The sequence below is a fragment of the Paroedura picta genome, chromosome 7 (genome assembly GCF_049243985.1).
Source record: "Paroedura picta isolate Pp20150507F chromosome 7, Ppicta_v3.0, whole genome shotgun sequence".
Lineage (NCBI taxonomy): Eukaryota > Metazoa > Chordata > Lepidosauria > Squamata > Gekkonidae > Paroedura > Paroedura picta.
The window spans coordinates 13,989,119-14,011,189 of record NC_135375.1 but is presented as its reverse complement, the minus strand read 5'-3'; the positions used below and the strand labels follow the sequence as shown (position 1 = coordinate 14,011,189).

The window sequence follows — 22,071 nt, the reverse complement described above, 5'->3', positions numbered from 1 at the left end:
AGCTCAGAGCAGCACCCATAGGGCTGTCCCCATCCCCTACTTTGCAGTAAGTTGGGGTGAGAGCACAACTAGCCCAACGCCGCCCAGCCGGTTTCTTGCCCAGTCCCTGACATTGCAATTTGCTCTGCTAAGTCCCAGGCTCTGTCTGCTAGACCACACTGATTCTCCCCCAGCCCCCCTAGCAGAGAACTGGGACACCCATCCAGTGGGCTCATGCAAAAGTGCTTACAGTAATGTCCAGGATGGGGCATGGGCGGGTGATGCTGAAGATGTCCATTCTGATGATGAGGGATGGTGGGCGTGTATGCGGCGGTTCGACTCCCGGTCCAAGTTGTTGTACTATCTGGGGGAGGAAAGGACAGGAGGAAGGTCTGCCCAAGGTGTCTCATGCCTCCCCATTTTCGCTTGTGCACACACAAAAAGAGCATGCGAGCAAAGCCCAGGTGCAAGACAGGGGCAGGTAAGTTCGCTTACTGTGATGGTAAGTGGCTGGCTGAGCTGCGAAGCCGTTCTGCTGCGTTCCCGGCTGAGGCCCGGAAGCGATCTGTAGGAGTCCGTCGCTGTGGCTACCTGGCAACATGCTGGCGGGCTGACCTGGCGAGGTGTGAACATTTCACAATGATTTTAGAACCGTCCTGCTAGAAGAGCTCCACCACTGCAGAATGAAGGGGTGGGGGGAGAGAAGGGCCTGGAAGAGGGGTTCTGGAAGATGACTGCTATCCTTTTGGAATAGCTTTGGCTCAGTAGCAAAGCAATTCCTGCAGGCAGAAGCAGAGAGATCAGGGCTTCGGAAGAGGCTCGTAAATGGTGGGTGGGACAGTCTGGGAGGTGGCACACCTTCGTATGTTTCACCCGACAGCCACCACAGCATTTCGCTAAATTGCGGCCGAAACAATTACAAGCAGACCCTTCTGCACAGGGATAATCCAAATTCTGCATCCAGACCCTGACAGCATTCCAACAGGGGCGTTTTGCAATGGTTGACATTTACAGGTGGTTTTCAGAGACACTCCCTACATATAAAGCAGTACAGTAAAATAACGTTGGTGTGATTTGAGGGCCAAATCAATCTTTTCAAGAATGGCTATTGCTGGTGTGTCAGCCAAAATGGATACAAGTCTTTAATATGCTGTGGAAGACGCCTCTGCCTCCAACCACAGGCCGAGATCCTGCAGCACCCCCAAGCGACAAACCTGTTCCTTCAAGGAGAGCACCTCCCAGCCACCCCCGGATGCCTCAAGCAACTCTGCCCTTAATCAACAGCACCTCAAGTTCTGCCTAGATCAAACATCACCCTACTGGCCTTCAGCCATTTTGTTTTGACTCAGACTTTGCATGTAGCGTTTCACCTTTTCACTGAATTTGTTATATTTGGATTCTTTCAGTGCATCCCCATCATTTGCACACCACGGGGGCATTCTAGGCTCTGTGCTGGCAGTCAAAGACAGCAAGCATTTGTCCCCAGTGCTATTAAACAAGCCAAAAGGTTACTTAAGGTGTGCACGCCACGTAATTACCGAACATGTTAACCTTCTTTGCTAATTAAGTTGCAGCAAAGTGATTAATGAAATGCAGGAGAGCATCAATCTAATGCAGCCTCTTTCTCAACTTTTTTACCGTTAAGAAACCCCTGAAACCCTCTTCAGGCTTCGAGAAATCCCAGAAGTGGTACAATAGTGTAGAATATGGCTGGGAAGCATAGCTGTGTACATGCCCACCCGGGGCCCCTCCCCACCCCCTCCAGGCCCCTCGTCTTATCACCAGCTTGGTGTAGTGGTTAGAAGTGTGGACTTCTAATCTGGCAAGCCAAGTTTGATTCTGCACTCCACCACATGCAGCCAGCTGGGTGACCTTGGACTTGCCACAGCACTGATAAAGCTGTTCTAACCGGGCAGTGATATCAGGGCTCTCTCAGCCTCACCCACCTCACAGGGTGTCTGTTGTGGGGAGAGGAATGGGAAGGCGACTGTAAGCCACTTTGAGCCTCCTTCGGGTAGGGAAAAGCAGCATGTAAGAACCAATTCTTCTTCTTCTTCTTCAGTAATATCAGGGCTCTCTCAGCCTCACCCACCCCACAGGGTGTCTGTTGTGGGGAGAGGAAAGGGAAGGCAAACATAAGCTGCTTTGAGACTTCTTTGGGTAGAGAAAAGCAGCATATAAGAACCAACTCTCCTTCTTCTTCTTCTTCTAAATGTTTAACAAATTTAAAAAATATATTAAGAATTAATTAACTCCCACCCATTCAGGAAACCCTTCCAAGGGCACCCTGAGTGCTGCACCCATTGTCTCGGAGGCTCTTGTACCAAAGTCAAAATTAACTGGAGACTTGTTCTTGCTTTGTTTAGGGTTTTTTTTCCCCCTGGTTTGCAAAGACACTGAAACAAGAGCTGTGGTGCTTTCAAATGTCTTACTTGTGGAAGCGACGGGAATGCTGGGGAAGTTGGGGGCGCTAGGAGTGCTGGACTCTGAAGGAGCCAACATGGCCGGGGTGCTGTAAGTGTCCGCGGACCCCCTGCTGCTCGGAGGGTGCTGGATGGTCTGAACCGAGTGGCCTTCGGCGGCGGACAGCGACGACTGCCCTTCAAACTCATGAACGTATTCGTCTTTCACCAGCATGCTGGAAGGTGCTGCAAGGAAATCAGAATGAGAAGGGGCCAGTTGGAGAGACCGGAAGAGTACAGGCTGCCCAACTGAAAGGGAACTTGCTGGGGAGAATTGCCCTTTGGACGGACAGAAGCAGCAGCAATAGTTTTCATTTGCAATGAGATTAACTCGGGATGAGCAAATTATAGGAATCCTCCCCCCATGGGAAAAGCAGTGTTGAAAATGGTCAAAGGGAAATCTCATAAAGGAGGCTGGACGACTGCCCATTGAAGAAACTTTCCAAGCACGGGCACCTGCTTGTTAAGACAAACTGATTCACAAACCCATTCGAAGCCCAATGGGGTAGAGTAAACCGCTGCAATTAGAAATCTGTGATTTTAGATATCTGCAGAACCTCATGAAGATCCCTAAGCTAACTTTAAGTGGTTAACTGTTTAAAGAGCGGTTTTCATTAGCCATTTACCAGATGTAATTGGTTCTAAAACAAATGACATAAAGCAGGTAAACAGGCAGTGGTCTCCAACTAAGGAAACTGTGGCTCATTTTTAAAGCATCTAAATTAAATTGTCGATTAAATTGATTTCCCTCCCCCCCCTTCTATTCAAGACAGAACAAGACCACCAATTAATTAATATGTGGAATCCACTGCCACAGGAAATGGTGTGTCAATTGGCCACAAGGTATAGATGGAGCACTCTGAGGCAGTGGTGCTCTCTAATTTTGGTGCCTGGGGGACAATATTGTGCGCATGTGTGTGTGTGGGGGGGGGTGTCTACTGGAGTTCTGGCCGTTGGTGGACCCCCTGATGGCACCTGAGATTTAGCCACTGTCTGACACAGAGGGCTGGACAGGATGGGCCACTGGCCTGATCCAACATGGTTTCTCTTATGTTTGTAGTTCAATTTTTAAAACAGCACTCATTCGTGACGATCGTTTATCAACAGAGAGATGCAAGAGTTTTGTGTATCAGGCTGGGTGAGACAACATATGCAGCTGCATGAAGTGGAGCCATGGGGCATACCACTGCTGAAAGCTTTTAACAAACAGAAGTGCTTATTTTTCAATATCCAGTGTGGAGAACTTATATAGCAAGGGGGCCAAAGTGTGGGTTTCCAGATGTCCATGGCAGGGGCTCATGGGAACAGTAGTCCATGGACATCTGGAGAGCCAGGCTGGCCACCCCTGTACTACAGCAATGGCTTGCATATGTGGAGTCTGTAGGAAGGGTACATAGGAGTCATGTGGCTCTTTAGGTTTATGGTTGAGGCTGAGGTCGGCGAGGTAGATCCACGCCCCCCCTCCAGAGACGAGAATCCAGTTATGAGTATCCATCTTACCTCCTTCCCCCCCCTCTAATAGCAGGGGGTAGGGAGGGGTTTTCCGCCATGTTGGGGATTATGTTTTAACTGGGGGTTTTAGTGGGGATTTTGTGACATGTAACCGGCCACAAGCCAATTCAGGACTGGCGGGAAATAAATCAATAATAATAATAATAATAATAATAATAATAATAATAATAATAATAATAATAATAATAATAATAATAGTAATAAATAGGTTAATGGGGACAGGAAATGCAGCTCTCCGTGATGCACAGGGTGAGGATCACTGCTTTAAATGAAAGGTGCATGGTCCTACGGGACAGACAATGTCGTGCACAACTTACCGGAACTCTGAAGTGTCAGCCCTGAAAGATCTTTAAAGAGGAAAAGAGAACACATTTAGTCTCTGGCCCAGTTTTAAACAATAAGTTGTTCACTAACCCATGCACAATCTATCACTCTGGAGAAAGAGGGTAAGTAACCACAGACCCACCACATGCTTCTGTGAACAACAAATTGAATTGCACTCCTATGTCTCTACGAAGACATGAGATTTAAACAGTTACCTTTTTACACTGAAACGGAGAACTTGTTCCTACCAGCTTCCCTATGCCATTGCAAGGGGCCGTACCGTAAGGAATATCTTCCACCCTCAGCCAGTGAAGCCATACATTAGTACAAGATCCCAAAGTGCCCAATCTTTCCTCCCCACCAAGCAAGAGGTACCTTTGAGCATGCACCTTCATGGATCTTGTGGAACAATCATAAGAAGAGCTGAGGTCCATAAGAGCCAGAGGTCCATCAGTGACAGACAGAACACTCTTTCTGGGGCAGTGATGCTGTATAGTTTTGGTGCTTGGGGGGGAAACCGTGAGGGGCTTCTGGAGCTCTGGCTCCTCTGGAGGACCTCCTGATGGTCCCTGGGTTTTGGCCCCTGCATGACACAGAGCGGTGGACTGGATGGGCCCCTGGCCTGACCCAACATGGCTTCTTTTATGTTCTCTGAAGTCATTCTGCGAGGCTGTTCCAGTGTTCCCGTGGTGGCCATGAGGAGGCCACTGCATCTAGTCTGGCCCCAATTCTCTAAAGACACAGAGCAGGCTGAAAGAGGATCAGCTTGGATCACGAACAGTTCAGCACACAATACTAAGGAAGCAGGTTCCTGGGATCTCTGCTGGTCAAAGACAAGCAAGGACAAAGAGACCTGGAATTCCACTGTTTTTTAGGCCAGGGGAAAACTAATGGGGCCCTCGCTGTGACAGCCTTTCAGACACCACCCGAAATACCAGACATTACTTATGTGGTGTGAATAGCTGACTAGTCCTCTGACCACTCTTCCCAACAGGGTAGGGTCTCTATGCCCGGGGAAGTAATCTGGAAGTCTTGCACTACACCTCTATTACACAGCCAGGAAAAGATGAGAGCTGTTATAATAGCACCAATGCTTGTTCTGTCAGTAATCTTTTACGCTGATGGTTTCTTTTGAGAAGAAGAGGAATGAAATGACTTAGGGCGGTGTTCCCCAACCTCTGGGCCGTGGCCCGGTACTGGGCTGTGGAGGCCTCAGTACCAGGCCACGGCAGGGGGAGGGAGGCACCGGCACACCAGTTGGTGCGCCTCCCCCCCCCCCCCCGCGGCGCAGTGCTCGTTGCGCTGGGAGCGATCAGCCGTTTCGGAGGCCGAATAGTTCAAGCCAGGGGGAGGCGCGGGCGCAATTGCGCCGGCGCGGCAGCTCCATGCCAGCGCATATGTGACCACTGGTGAGCACTGCTCTCCCTCTCCCCCCCCCCGGTCCCCGGTCCTCCCTCTCCCCACCCCCCAGTACCCGGCCTGAAAAAGGTTGGGGACCACTGACTTAGGGGACACACAAAAAAGCAGGCTGCTACAGAGCACCAACTTCGCTTCAAAGAGGACTGCCGGAGGTAGCAGAACAAGGCAATATGGAAGCTGCTGTGGATGTAACTGAAATACAGGCTAAATAATCTCTCTCCTTTCCTCCCTCTCCTTTCCTCCCTCCCTCAGGCCAACGAAAGGCAGCTGAGCCCTGGAGAGATTCTCATCCGTTCAGCCTTGAGGATCTTTGAAAAGAGTCTAATAACCAGTCAGCTGTGCAAGGGCACCACCCGCCACAAAGGGCACACACAGTGACAAAAGGTGAAAAAATATGCCTCACTAAGCCCCCCCCCCCCTTCTTCCCCCTTAATGGCACACCTTACATGGTAACACAGACAGGCTTACCAATGCCAGGAGACACAACGCGTTCGTAATGATATGGATTTACACAGACACTGTCGCATTTCAAGTCAAAAGCATACTGGCAGTATTTGACATGCTTGAGTTCGTTTTTGTGGAGGTCGGGCCACCGCCATAGCCGAGCATAAATTACGTGAGGGAAACCTTTGCGACCAGCCACCTGGAAGGGTAATAAAACTGGATGAGAAAAACAGACAGAGAGGGAGTCCTTTCTAAAGTAACCAAACACCACGGGACACTGCCTTCAAATGAATCATGTCATGGTCCATCAAGGTTAATATTATCTATTCAGCTGTTCTCCAGGGTCTCAGGGAGAGGCTTTTATGCTCTTATTAAAAGGGGATTAGATGGATTAATGAAGAAAGGGCTATCAGTGGCCAGTTGTCATAGCAACTAAAGGGAACCTCCACGTTAGGAGGCAGTCAACCTCTGAATACCGGTGGCAGGAGACAACATCAGGAGAAGGTCTCAGCCTCTTGTTGGTCTTCCGGAGTAACCGTGTGTGACAGAATGCTGAGCTTAAGGGGACCACTGGTCTGATCCAGGAGGGCTTTTTAATGTCTTTCACATAAGCGACCACTTGGTCCTTCTTTAACCAGATGGGACAGGGCTTGAACTTGGGACCTTCTGCATAACAAGCAGATCCAAGTATGCCGTTGATGTAGCACAGTTTTTAGAAAGTGGGGCTTTTCACCACTTGGGGCTTTCTGCCAGTTGTTGTTGTTAGGTGCGAAGTCGTGTCTGACCCACCGCGACCCCATGGACAATGATCCTCCAGGCTTTCCTGTCCTCTACCATTCCCTGGAGTCCATTTAAGTTTGCACCTACTGCTTCAGTGACTCCATCCAGCCACCTCATTCTGCCAGTAAGACTGTGCAAATATTTAGAAATGTTGCTCTGGCAGCAGCTGCCACCAAAATTCACAGAACCACAATATGTCAGCTGATCTGTCACTGTGCTCACAACTCTGTGTCAGAATTCCAAAGGTACCCACAAAGTCAAAAACTTAGGGGACCCTTAAGTAGCACAACTTTTTACGTCCTGCAAGAGGCGACTGGGAGCCCAGCGAAACCTGCAATCCCAGGATAATTACATTGTGCCTTCTCCTTCCAGCACGCACAAAGCGATCGCTGATGAACATGGTTCTACTAACCTGAAGCCTCCCGTCCAACGTTCTCTGTATTGTAACACATTTGCTAGGATGAGCTCCATTGGTCGTGATGGCTGTGATCAAGGAATCCAACTCATCTTTCTTCTCCTTCAGCTTTTTCACTAAGCTTTCGATGGCTCGCTTTGCAAACGTTTCACTCTCCCCTCCTTGTCGATGGCACATCAGACTGTGAACAATGCTCAGGCAAGCGTCGTTACTTGTGGGCGTGTTAGTGATCGACATATTGTCCATTTGGTAGAGCTGTTATTTCCAGATCAGAAATGCCTGATCGCCAAAACAAAACCGAAAAAAGGGGTCGCTGACAAGAGCAGATCCAGGGTACACACCTAGAAGGGAAGCAAAAACAAGATTTACAAGAATGGCCACAAAAATTGGATTACCCTTTGGACTGTGTCATCCAGAATCTCTGAACATAAATATTATTGCCGTTCTCAAAATTTTAGTGCATTAATCTGAGAGTCAGCTTGGTGCAGTGGTTAGGAACGCTGATTTCTAATCTGGCAAGCTGGGTTTGATTCCCCGCTCCTCCCCCATATGCAGCCCAGCTGCATGACCTTGGGATCACCACAGCACTGATAAAGCTGTTCTGACCGAGCAGTGATATCAGGGCTCTCTCGGATCAGACATGACTCGGTGCTTGCACAGGGGATACCTTTACCTTTTACAGCATCACCCACCTCACAGGGTGTCTGTTGTGGGGAGAGGAAAGGGAAGGCGAACGTTAGCCACTTTGAGACTCCTGCTAGAGAAAAGCAGCGTATAAGAACCAATGCTATCGCTTCTTTTAATGCTTAACCTACCCCCATTTTTAAAGACAAGTTAATGAAGATGCATAGTTTACCTTACTACAATTCCATAAGCTGGCAAATTTTATTTACACCCTGCTTGTTTCACTGAATTTCACATCAGGATCTTCCTTACTAACTGTACGCGTCTATCCCTGAATCAATGTTTTGATAGGAGTTATGTACTACTCAAAGAGACCTCTGTATATATGTGCATATAGACAGTCTGTTCCTATTCACCTGAAGATTTGTATCAGCCTGGCCAAAAGCATTCTTACTTCCATATTCAATTATGTCCTTTCTCCAAGTAGCTCAGATTGCATACTGGTTAGGGTTATGCTCCTTTCTCCTTACTACCAAAACCAACCTCAGCGGATTAAGAAATACAACTAGTGAGCCTTACACTTCTTAAAAGTCTCCCATATTCAACCTTCTGTCCACCACGGCTGGCCGACCGTCAAATATGACTCAAGTTTTTTAAAAACATTAACGCCAAATGAACATCAACAGATTTTAAACTGAACTAGTTACCAATACAAACCAGTAACAAAAGCCCAATTGGTTAGTGCACTGTGAATCATCAGAGCTGGACCCAATGGTTCCATGCCACCAACCATAAAGTCTTCCTCTGAAGCAAGGAGTCTTCTGCAAGTAGAATATCTTGGAGCAGAGGAAGGCTCCTCTACTATTGAAGTAGAAACTTTGGATCCAACCCAATGAAATCACATTTTCAAAAGAAATACAATGAGTTATTATTAATGATAAATGATAAATAAGAGCCAGAATGCAGTAGCACCTTAAAGACTAACAAAACTTGTGGGAGGTACTAGTTTTCATGTGTTACTGCTCAATTCTTCAGACAAGGGGAGAACGTGTGTCTATCTGTCCTGTATACTGAGAAATGGGAGAGATTTCAGATGCTAAATGACAATAGCGGGAGTGATTGGACTAGGTGAGATATGCAGAGCTTGGAAAAATCAGCACCGGTAATGAGACAGGGTATCTTGGTCCCGATTTAGCCCAGGAGGATGCATTGCCTTGAGATTCATTATCAGTTGCAATTCAGCAGTTTGTCTGCAGTAGAAAAGTGCCAGAGTCCAGTAGCACCTTAAGGACAAACAAAATCTGTGGCTGGGTAGGAACTTTCCTGAACCATTGCTCACTGTTCTGGATTAGGTGAGATAACGAAGGGGTAATAGGCATTAACCACCTTAGGCAAGGTTCTGGTGCATACGAAAGATTTATTAAACAGAACTCCTCTTTGGAGGTTTTCCTGGAACATCAGGGTCAGCCTAGAGTTCTACTTTAAAACTGACTACAAAACAGAATCAACTAGCAGCAATGGGTTTTAAAACACAAAGAGCTTTCTTGTTAAAAGCAGTTTTGCTGTTATAGCAAATGGCCAGGAGGAAAAATTCTGCTATGATGCAAAGTTTGCTGCCCAGCTGGGGATCAACAGATCCTCATTCTTACCTTTGCCAACAAGCATTGTAACAAAATTTAAAGGGATCCTACACCTATGCAGTGATATTAATATCGGACCACAATCTACAGCTTGGGGGCCAGCTTGGGGTAGCAGTTAGGAACGCCGATTTCTAGTCTGACGAGCCGGGTTTGAATCTGTAGTCCCCCACATGCAGCCAGCTGGGTGAACTTGGGCTCATCACAGCTCTGATAAAGCTGTTCTGATCTAGCAGTCTTATCAGGGCTCTCTCAGCCCCACCTACCTCACAGGGGGTCTGTTGTGGGGAGAGGAAAGGGAAGGTGATTGTAAGCTGCTTTGAGACTAGAGAAAAGTGACGTGTAAGAACCAACTCTTCTTCTTCTACAGTCAATGAACATGTGATTGCTCTGTATATGGAGGTAGACCCCTGATCTGTAAAGGTCCGTACTGCCAACTCAGGCAGAGGTTCTTCTGCTCCTTTTAACTGGACATGCTTGGAACTGAACCTGGGACCTTCTTTGTACCAAGCAGATGCTCTACCACTGAGCCGTGGCCTCTTCCCAGGAATCAAATTTTACGACAGAGGGGAATTGCTGAAGATCAAAACTTGCAAGTGTTGTAAGAAGGAGCAACTACTAATTTCCTCTTCGCCCAGCATTTTAAGACAACAAACCAACACAGTGGATTCACCACAAAGATATAATTAGCATCTGTTTTAAGATGTTCACATTAAATCCAATCCTTATTAAAGGGAGAGCTGAGCTCAACCCTAGTGATTTAAGCAGGAAAAAGCAGGGGAAATTCTAGAAATGGTTTTTGTTGTTCATGGTGAAGATATGCCTGTCCTACCCGGCAGCTCTATATACACCTCTATATACACACTGAAGGAGGCACAAGCAAATGATAATCAGCCAATTCAGAGGCTGATTATTTGCAAATACCTTCCTGCGTAAAGGTAAAGGTATCCCCTGTGCAAGCACCGAGTCATGTCTGACCCTTGGGGTGACGCCCTCCAGCGTTTTCATGGCAGACTCAATACGGGGTGGTTTGCCAGTGCCTTCCCCAGTCATTACCGTTTACCCCCAGCAAGCTGGGTACTCATTTTACCGACCTCGGAAGGATGGAAGGCTGAGTCAACCTTGAGCCGGCTGCTGGGATCGAACTCCCAGCCTCATAGTCAGAGCTTCAGAAAGCATGTTGGCTGCCTTACCACCCTGCGCCACAAGAGGCTCAGACAGGTGATGAGGAGTGGGCTATTTTTATTCCCTGCTTTTTTACACCATACTTCTCTCAAAGGGGCTTAGAATCATATTCCATTCTTCTCCCCACAACAGGCACCATGTGAGGCAGGTGAGGCTGAGAGAGTACTGGGAGAACTGTGAGAAAAGCACTCTGGTGTTTTTTGCTTCTCAGAAATGCCTTTCCTCTATTTAATACCTCAAGTGAAACCGCTTCACAATTCTGAGAAGCAATGTCGATTTACTCTGTCACACTGCAGTAGCATTACTTCGTACGTTTCTCCAGTTCACACTGAAATGCTTCAATTACATTACCTCTAACATTCAGGATCCCTGGGAAGTTCACGACCATCAGTTCCAAGAAAACATTAGTAACATACAAATGCCTTTGTTGAATCACTGCTTCATCATCAGGACTTTTTCCCTGCATGGATGACTTTTCTTGCTAGTTCCGGTTTATCAATGGATCCATTTGGTAGGCGATAAATTTTTTTAAGGCAATGGAATTCAAAGCAGATGGGCAGCTTTTCCAATTAACAGTGCTTTGATGGTGTAGCACGCTGCCTCACTTCATTCCTCAGGATATTTCGGGACCCAAAAGGTCATTTGAACAATTAAGAGGCAGCATTTGCATGCAAGCATGGCAAAGATTATGCTGTGTATGCTTTAAAGGCCTCTGCATAACTCCAACTAGTGTGCTTCCTATTTATTTAGTCCTATATCAAACTTCAAAGGAGGTTGTGATCAGTATGCTAATTACGAGCGGGAAATTCTTCTTTGATTCTTCAAATATGTCCAATGCCTCCTTTAAAGCCCCGTGATTCTCTGGGTCTGCAGAGAGGCAGCCTTATTCCACTACGCTAATCACAATGACAGGGAGTAGGACAAATGAAGCTTGGGTCCAGTGGCACCTTTAAGACCAAAGTCTGCAGGGATAAGCTTTCCTGTGCATGCACAGCACATACAGCAGTCATGAGGCCTTTTTGGTTGATGGTAATTGAAAATGTGGTCTGCTCAGATCAATGCCAAGATACATATTGGCATAGTGGTACTATCAGTACTGTCAGAGTGAGTTAAGTTATGCGCTTGGTGAACTGGCTGAGGTCAGAGAAAAGGCAAGAGGGCACAACACCTAGCAACAGCTATTCTGACACCACGAGACTGAAAATTCAGGCAGAATAGGAGGCAATATACTGAGAATGGGGGTGGGGGAGAAAAAATATTTTTTAATGTTCTTAAGCTACTTCAACCACCTCACAAGAAGGATATAAATCAAAGAGGCTGCAAAGGGTAGAAATGGAAGTGGCTTGATGGTTCATCTCCAGTTTTACGCGCAATCCCCAATATCCCCCAACTAAGCAGGTGTGAGCAAAGGACCTGGAGTGGCAGTGTGATCAAGTGGTTAGACCACTGGGAAAATAAGTGACCTGGCCTTACATTTCTGCTCTGTGGTCATCCAATGAGCTTCCGCACCCTCACTCTCAGTCTCAACCAGGCAAGTTACAAACAGATTTTGCTCCTCTGTAGTTCCCAGTGTGGTATAGTGGTGAAGAGTGTTGGTCTAATATCTGGAAGACCCAGGCTGAAAACCCCTCATATCAGGAAAGCTCTCTGGGTGACCTTGGGCTAGACTAACATACCTTGCAGGGCTGTTGTGAAGGTAAAGTGGGAGGAGAGGAGAGCGTTGTAAGCCATTTTAGATCCTCATTGGGGATAAAGGTGGAGCTCAAAAGAAATCAATACATAAAAATGAGTAGTTCTCAGAGGATTGAGAGAGACTAAATTCAGCCTACCATCTTTCCACTTTCTAGGGCTCTGATGATTCCTTCCCCAAGAACTGTTATAGGGGGACAATGCGAACAGAAACACACTCATAGACCTACATTAACATTATATGAATAAATTATACTGAAACACAGTTGGCTGTGTTGAAGATGCTACGAGTTAACATCTTGAGATACACTATCGAGAAAATCTTAACAGACAAACAAAAATGTCAATGGAAAAAACATTCAACGCTGATTAAAAGAACATTTGCTGTTACTGAAATATCTGATAAAACACCGAAGGAATGCCCAAACAAAATGAAACCGCCAGTACTACTGATAAACCCACAGAAAGGGTAATGCTTAACTGCTGAAAACATAGCTATTAAATTCTGTAGCTTTCATCACTGACACCAGCTACAATAAATTTGAAGACTAGGGGGTGAGTCATTCCGGAAGGCTTTCAAGCACTTAGATCTGTTAAAGGTTACTGAAGTGATAACCTGGTTTTCAACAGCATATAACAGATGGAACGGGTCTTTCATTCGGACCAATTTGTTCAAAGCATTGGGGAGGGGGGGGAGAATGTGCCTTCCTTCTAGTAAAAAAGAAAGAAAAGAAAATGAAGCACGTAGAAGACAAATTGGGTTTTTGACAACTAGAAGCACAGCCTGCCCCTGCTATACATTTGTGAATTTTGCCATGGTGACCCAACTGAAATAGCATTACTTCTTTAAATATGAAAAACATATCATGTCTTTAAAGAATACTTCAATTGTTCTCTGTGTGCTTAATGCTCAGATACTGTATTTCATGTCTAGCAACAGGCCTTGCTACTGATCCACTGAAGTTATTTTCACTGACTTTAGTAAATAACAGGCCCGCTCCACTGGTGGTGGTGGAAACTGCCATCAAGTCACAGCTGACTTACGGTGACCTCACAGAGATTTCAAGGCCAGAGACGTCTGGAGGTGGCTTGCCACTGCCTGCCTCTGCACCATGATCCTTGGTATCCCTTGCAGGTCTCCCATCCAAATACTATTCAGAGCAGACCCTGCTTTACTTTGGAAATCAGGCTGGCCTGGGCTATCCAGGTCAGGGCCTCGCCTCAGTAAGCCCTGGTAAATAACAGCTGCCATGTGCAACAGGGTATGAAAACATTCTGATGATACAAATTTTGGAGAGTTTTGAGAAGCTACGAAGTGGGAATAAAATCTCTTAACTTTTAAAAAACCCAACGGATCCGAAGTTTTACAAAATTCCACTCGTGTGCTCACAATTGTCACAGGGAAAAGGGAGTACATGTTTGTATAGAGCGCCCATCATCATCATCATCGTCATCGTCATCATCATCATCATCATCATCTTTATTGGTCTTATATACCACCCTTCCCTGTGAGCAGGCTTGGGCCGGCTCTGAACATGCATGGCATGTACAATATACTAAGCGCCAGAGTCCTGCATGAAAGCCACTATTTGAACATCTCATGAAAGCTCAATTATCAGCTGGCTTGAGAAGCTGGTTCTATAGCGAGAGGTCAGTTACAGAGGATGTCCTTGTCCTTTTACCTCTGCCTTTACAGGCACTCTAATCAAGGCCCCTTCGGATAATTTCCAACTGTCCTGGGGAATATGCTATTTACAAGCTGAATTTAAAGTGTGGGTAATTTTACAGATTACTTCAGGAAGCAATGTAAAAGAGCATGAGTCCACTAGCTCCTTAAGGACTAATAAAATTTGGGGCAGGACATGAGCTATCGTAAGTCACTGCTTAGTGACTCATAAAAGCTCATACTCTGCCACAAAATTTGTTCGTCTTTAAGGTGCTACTGGACTCTTGCTCTTTTCTACTGCTACAGAAACACTGGCACAATAACCCATTTGGATCTATCTTCCGGGATCAAGTACTTCTTCATCAAGGAATGTCACTAAGATGTTCATATTTTACTGCCTAAATTCTTTGTGCCACAATAAACCCTCTTTGCTGTTCAAGGCGCAGGAGTCCCAGAAATTCTTATAAAGATTCATGCCTAGGCAGAATGTCTCTGGGTTAGAAAGTTACGATTTGCAAAGAAAAAAACCAAGTGATAATTAACTGGGAGCCAAGGTCAACTGCAGGAATCTAATCAGCATGAGTAAAGTTGTTCTGCTTCAACAGCTGAGCACGAATGTGGGTTTCCCAATGGGACAGGTGACGGAAATTCAGTATTACAAATCAGCTGTCAAGAAGCAAGCCACAAACCACTCAGAGAAGGTTAAAGTAGCCCACAAATTATGGTCAGCCTTGCTCCAAAGCCCCCAGGCACCTCAAGAAAAACAAGCACCCAATTTGCTGTGGGTGAGAAACAAACATGGCTTAGCATCAAAACAAAAGGATAATGAAAAGGGAGCAAATACAGAAAAGATAACACAGAGATTTTGTCAGGGCAGTACAAATACCTTGGGACAGAAAAATGTGAAGGCTAGGAGATAAAAATGGAAGGTCCTAATTCAGAAGCAATCCTAGCCCCCCAAAAAACCCAAAAACCATGGGCTGTGAGGACAGGAGTTGCTTAGACCAGCAGCAGGCAGTTTTATTCAACAAGAGAGAGAAAAGCAAAGGAGTGGTCAAACTGAAGGATGGAAGGAGTGCTTAGAAGGCACAACAGCAGGAAGGAAATTAAGATTTTCTGAGAAGAATGTCAAATGATAACATAAGGCTGTCAATCTCCAGGTGGCACCTGGAGACTTCCCACTATTACAATTGATCTCCAGATCACCAAGATCGGATCCCCCAGAGAAACTGGCGGCTCCGGTGGGCGAACTCTATGGCATTATACCCTGCTGAGGGGTCCCTCCCTTCCTCAAACCTTCCCCCTCTCCAAGCTCCACCACCAAAATATCCACCTATTTCCCTACCTGCAGCTGGCAACTCCATGGTCACCTGAGGAATGCCCCCAAAACCGCATGAAACAAGAAAATCAAACGGGTCACACTTGCTGAGTCCGAAGGTTCAGAACTGAGCCCTGGGCTCTCAGACTGTCAGCTAACCATGGTTTGTGATGACATCTCACCTGGCAAAGTGTACCATTTCATCCTATGGCTTCCGATTCTGCAGGGAAAGCTCAAACCAAGCAAAAGCCACAGCAAACTGTGGCTAGCTGCAAAATGGAAGTGTAACTGTGCATAAGAGGACCTTGTTTCCAATACAAACTAGGGGGTCCCACCAGGGGGTGCCAACTCCTTTAGAATTCTAACAAAGGGTGGAAAGGCACAAGTACAAAATGGCTGCTGCCAGAAGCAGGGCCAATCACCAACAGGACCCCCTAGTGTAGGGGAGAAAGGGGGTAATTTAAAAATTACAACTGGGAAAGAGGAGTGAGAAAGAATAAAACCGACACTGCAGTGTCAGCAACAGCTGGATCAACATTCTGCCTAGCCAGTGAGAAGTCCTGCTGGGCAAGAGCCATCCCACTTTCTAATAACGCTTGGTGGGCACCATGAAATGCTGTAGACCCTTGTTCCAAACCAATGAAACATTGCACGGTGTTGCCCACTAGAATGATAGAATTATAACATATCCACACACACTACAAGAAAACTACAGAATACAGGAAAAATATTTTTATAGGGGAAAGGCACAACACAATATAGTTAGAATTTATAAGAAATACTTATAATTTTTTTAGCTAAACATCTGGAAGAAGTTCCTAAGAGTTCTTGAAGAAGTGTCCATGCATACAAAAGCTTATACTTTGAATAAAACGTAGCTGGTCTTAAAGGAGCCACTAAGCTCAAACTTTGTTCAGGTGAGAGTAAAATACATCTGCTATAATTAGGAACTCACTGTCACTGAAGAAAACATCTTTCATATGTAGATGGTTGTTTTTCTCATGCATTCATGAGAATTGTGAAGCAGTGAAAAGTGCTAACATTTGTATGATGGGTGTTGGTATGCAAAATGCATTAGGGTTCTTTTTGTTAAAGCACTTGGGTGTTGAAATGATACTAAAGAAGTTAATAATACCAGCGTTAATCTAATTTCAGGATAGTATTTTGCTTTATATATTTCATTTACAGCCTGCTTTTCAAATGTCTATAGTTTGTATTAGTTGTTACCTTTCACCCCCAGTTTGTTTAAAGGTCATGGAGAGAAATCCATTGTCTTTCTATATCATTAAGTCTTGACAGCTCAGAGAGTGAACAAACATCTTTCCCAATCCACTGTCAAAACTGATGCCTCATTATGTTAACAGAGTAGCCGAGCAATTTTATGCACATCAAATGTATCTCATTTACTAGCACGAATCCTTAGTTTGTGGACATTTTTTCCATCAAGCCACAAAATATTTAATGAGTACTTACTCTAGTTCTCTCCTCCTCTAACATCAGGCTGTTAAAAAAACGGCATATTCATACATATAATAATTTATTTTATTTTGAATTCAACAGCACCTTTTGAGACTAAATTGGTGCATTACAGCTTACTTCATGATTTCTACTTTTGCATCTGAAGTACATAAACATCTTCAAAACATAACCAATATAAAAAGCTGAGTATCAGAATGGACTAAACTGAGTCAAAATGACTAGTGCTTTGATCACATCATGAGATGACAGGACTCACTAGAAAAGAAAACAATGCTAGGAAAAGTCAAAGGCAGTAGGAAAAGAGAAAGACTCAACACAAAATGGATTGGTTTAACAAAGGGAGCCACAGCCTTCCGTTTGCAAGACCTGAGCAAAGCAGTTAATAGGACAGGACATTTTAGAGGCAAATAATTTGTTGTTGTTGTTAGGTTCTCGTGTCCGACCCATCGTGACCCCATGGACAACGATCCTCCAGGCTAGCGATCCCCAACCTGTGGGCCGCAGACCACATGTGGTCCTTCGACTAATTGGAGGTGGGCCCCGAAGGACACCTTCCCCCCCCCCGGCCCTTTACAACACACTCCGGGTGTCATTGTCTCCCATCACTCCCAGATGGGACTATCTCTTTGCAGAGAAACAAGCTCAGGGTTCCCATTGATTTGTCATTGTCATAAGTTAAAATTTCCATGAAAATAAAATGTTCCTTATGTTCATTGTTGTGGCGTGTCTGTATCTTATTTTGAAGGGATGTTTAAACATTACCATAGCGATCAAAGAACGTTAGGGCAGTGGTTGAGAGTAGAGGAGTAAACTACCCCACCCCCACCGGGCCTCAGTAAAAGGCGTTGAGTGGTCCCCGGTGATAAAAAGGTTGGGGACCACTGCTCCAGGCCTTCCTGTCTCCTACCATTCCTTGGAGTCCATTTAAATTTGCACCAACTGCTTCAGTGACTCCATCCAGCCACCTCATTCTCTGTCGTAATAATTTGTAGGGATACCATAAGTCAGAAGTGGCTGGACAGCACACAAACACACATCTGAATTCATACTTTAAATACATAAAGGAGGACTACTACAGCTATCCAACTAATAGCACACATGGAGCTTCTACCACAACAAATGTTTCAGTCTTTAAAACAGGGGTAGTCAAACTGCGGTCCTCCAGATGTTCATGGACTACATTTGCTGGCAGGGGCTCATGGGAATTGTAGTCCATGAACATCCGAAGGGCCGCAGTTTGACTACCCCTGCTTTAAAACATCAAAACACCCAGAACAACCTAGCCTGTTCATAACAAAACACCCTTATGGCACCCTTTAAAAAGCAGAAGTGTTATGGTAGGCACTTACACACATTCAATGAAAGGCAACTTAGATCCACAAATTCTTATGCTTCAACAGCAGTGTAATTCTATGGATGATTCTTTGGGATAAAGTTCCACTTCAATCAAAGAGGCGTACTCTCCAGTCAACAAGCATCACAACTACAGCCTAAAACCGTAGTCCTATGCAAAACAAGAACAACCACCCGCAGAAACAGAACCAAGATCAAGAAGATCTTACCCTAACAGGTTTTGTAGATCAGGATCCATTTTGTCCCACTGAAGTCAACTGGTATAGACAGAATGCCAGCTGCACAGGACTACAATTTAAATCTGTTAACTCTTTAACATGCCACCAGATAACAGCACTGTTAATAACAGCACTCTTGGTTCTTTACAGTGCCAAGATCTACGTGAAGCCTTATGAGTACAAGATCACACAGATCTTCCTCAAATTACTAGATCTTTCCCTTAATCACCTGCATCAGCTCAGTATTACATTCCCCTGCACCCCTACATCTGCCTAGCCAGAATAGCAGTGATGAAAACCAGAATACTGCAGCCAAAAGTGTGTGTGGGAGGGGATGAGAGCACCTTTTAAACAACCATTTTTAATCCTAAATGTGCATGGATTCGAATCCATTCTGCCGGCGCAACTGCAGTTTAGGATTAAATCAATGGAACTGTCAAATTAGTATATACTGCAACTGCAGAGTAACAGTCAAATCCATAAGCTTAGACTGTGGTAACACTGCCTAGTTAAGTTTTTTTAAAGGACACCTGACAGAAGGCACATTTCCAGAGTATCACAGGAAGTCTTGGAAAACTTTTCAGACCAACAAGTTATCATCCTAGAATAAATCTGCATAGATGGTACCGCTTTACTCTGCTCTGGTTCGGCCTCACTTGGAGTACTGTGTTCAGTTTCAGGCACCACAGTTGAAGAGGGATGTAGACAAACTGGAGCATGTCCAGAGGAGGGCAACCAAGATGGTGAGGGGTTTGGGGACCAAGACCCATGAAGGAAGGTTGGGGGAACTTGGTCTGTTTAGCCTGGAAAGGAGGCAACTGAGAGGGGATCTGAGAACCATCTTCAAGTATTTAAAAGACTGCCATGTAGAAGATGGAACAGAGTTGTTCTCTCTTGCCCTGGAGGGACGGACCAGAACCAATGGGATGAAATTAATTCAAAAGAAATTCCATCTAAACATCCGGAAGAAGACAGAGCAGTTTCTCAGTGGAACAGGCTTCCTTGGGAGATGGTGGGGTCTCCATCTTTGGAGATTTTTAAACAGAGGCTGGATAGCCATCTGACGGAGAGGCTGATTCTGTGAAGGCTCAAGTGGGTGGCAGGTTACTGTGGATGAGCGATTGGGATGTGAGTGTCCTGCATAGTGCAGGGGGTTGGACTAGATGACCTAGGCAGTCCCTTCTGTTTCTATTATTCTATGATTCAAGATTAGAACCCAGTTTGTCAGACTGACTCTAGATCAGAATCCACTTTGCCATCCAGAGTTACTCACATTTTAAACCACTTAAACTAACAACTCTAGACCAGAATAACTCTGCAGAGAATACCAATAGTGGAAAATGCCAGCTAGTCACAGCCGACTTACTATCAATCAAATCACATTTTATTTACAGTCATCCAGGCCAAAATCATCCAAATACTAATCACAGCAGACCTTGCTTGGCTTCCAAGATCTGACAGGAACAGGCTAGCCTGGCCCATTCAGGTATTGTTGTCTGGTAGTGGAAAGCACTGTCAAGCTGCAACCGATTTAAGGCAATCCAGTGGAGTTTTCAAGGCAAGAGATCCTGCGTTGAGCAGGGGGTTGGACTAGATGGCCTGTATGGCCCCTTTCCAACTCTATGATTCTATGAACAAATGTAGTTTGTCATTACCTGCCCTTGCATCGTGTCCACAGACATTCTTGGCATCTTCCCATCGAAGCACTAGCCAAAACTGACCCTTCTAAGCTCCTGAGATCTGACAAGATCAGACTAGCCTGGGCCATCTAGAGGGCCACACTGCAAGCTGTCAGTTTAACAGATTTCTGGTGTGATACTGTATCGATTCAGGCGTGTTGGTCTGAAGCAACAGAACAAAGCTCAAGTCCAGGGACACTTTTAAGACCAACAAAGTTTTATTCAAGGTACAAGCTTTCAGGTACATGTACACTTCTTCAGATATGAGGACTCTGATAAAGTGTGCATGCTCAAGATAACCCATATACCTTGAATAAAACTTTGTTGATTTTAAAAGTGCCAGTGCATAGGAATGGCACTAGAACAAAGTTCAAGCCCAGTGGCCTCTTTTAAGACCAACAAAGTTTTAACAACAACAAAACAACTTTATTCTTATATATCCCACCTTTCCTGGCTGCTCAGAGCAGGTAACAACATTGGTCAAAACAATCAAATCTTTATTCAAGGTATAAGCTTTCATGTGACAAAGTGTGCCTGCCCCCAAACATTGAGACCTTTAATACAACTTTGTTGGTCTTAAAGGTACCCTTGTATAGGATAACTCTGAGTTAAGAACTGTCCGACCTCCCAAAATTCCGCAAAGCCTGCAAAAGGGAGCTCCTCCACCAGGCATTTTCCTGAGACCGTCAACAGGTCCCCCCTCAGACATCCCTCCACGGCCTGAACCAGTCTGTCCTCTCAGGGGCCTTGGCTGGGTTCCGTTCCTGTTGTATTATGATCACTGAAACTGTGTTATTGTATTGTTGTTGTATTTGTTTATGTTATATACTAATTCGTTCCATGTATCCCCCATGTTATATGTAAACCGCCCTGAGCCTTATGGAAGGGCAGTATAGAAATAATATAAATAAATAAGAGGCACCTTTAAGACCAACAAAGTCTTATCCAAGGTAAAAGATTCCATGTACATGCCCACAACTTGAGATACCAGTTACCTGACGAACTCTGCACACACACCACAACTCACGCCTGGCACAAAACTTAGTTGGTCTCAAAGGTGCCACGGCATAGAATAGCTCTAGAACAGGGGTAGTCAAACTGCGGCCCTCCAGATGTCCGTGGACTACAATTCCCAAGAGCCCCTGCCAGCGTTCGCTGGCAGGGGCTCCTGGGAATTGTAGTCCACAAACATCTGGAGGGCCGCAGTTTGACTACCCCTGCCCTAGAACAAAGCCCGGGGGCAACCTTTACTACCAACCAAATTGTATTCACAGCACAAGCTTTCACGTGCACGCACGCCTCTTCACCCACCTGGATCCCTTCCAGCGCCACCCTAGGCACCCTTCCCACACCCCACTTGGGCGCCCCCGACCCTCGTCCCGCACAGCCCGGGCAACGCACTTTGGAGGCGCTTCTGCAGCCCGCCGTCCCGCTTGCGCAGGCGTGGAGAGGGGGCTCCAGGCCACGAGACCCCCGACGGGCTCCTGCGCGAGGCGGCGGGGCGGGAGCGACTCACCCTGCGCGCCGCCGACGGAGGAGGCAGGATCCGGCCCTGCAGGCGGGCTCGGCCTCTCGAGGCAGGGGAGGCGGAGGGGGCGTTCCCTGGGCCTCGGCCGGGGCCCCGCAGCCGCCGCGGCCTGCCCGCCCTCCCGCTCGCCCTCTGGCGCCCCGCTCGCTTCGCCTCCTCAGGGGACCACCGCGAGAAGGGCGGCCGGGCCGGAGGGAGGGAAGGAGGGAAGGCTGGGCCGCGCGGCCTCCTTAGCGGGGTGTCCGCGGCTTCCGCGGCCGCCTCCGTCGCGTTGTTGTGGCTTCTTTTTGCCTCAGCGGCAGACACGTCCAGTCAGGGGGCGCGGCGCATGCGCGGCATCCGGGTCCCGTCCTCGGTCGG

The 22,071-nt window shown here is 46.2% G+C and overlaps 1 protein-coding gene across 2 annotated transcripts in view; it reads right to left on the bottom strand.

The window, feature by feature from the left end:
* SMAD4 (SMAD family member 4) overlaps window positions 1-22,006 on the bottom strand; it is a 28,006-nt gene extending 6,000 nt beyond the window's left edge. The window contains exons 1-7 of one of the 2 annotated variants that reach the window (XM_077346788.1): window positions 21,700-22,006; window positions 7,333-7,676; window positions 6,165-6,339; window positions 4,271-4,300; window positions 2,412-2,627; window positions 475-594; window positions 230-343 (exon numbers count right to left, since the gene is read on the bottom strand). In XM_077346788.1, coding sequence (XP_077202903.1) covers window positions 230-343; window positions 475-594; window positions 2,412-2,627; window positions 4,271-4,300; window positions 6,165-6,339; window positions 7,333-7,581 — 904 coding nt within the window. In that variant the 5' untranslated portion in view covers window positions 7,582-7,676; window positions 21,700-22,006. Of the gene's footprint in view, window positions 1-229; window positions 344-474; window positions 595-2,411; window positions 2,628-4,270; window positions 4,301-6,164; window positions 6,340-7,332; window positions 7,677-21,584 lie in introns of both variants that reach the window. The other variant, XM_077346789.1, reaches the window with a different exon arrangement.
* Window positions 22,007-22,071: the final 65 nt, after the last annotated feature.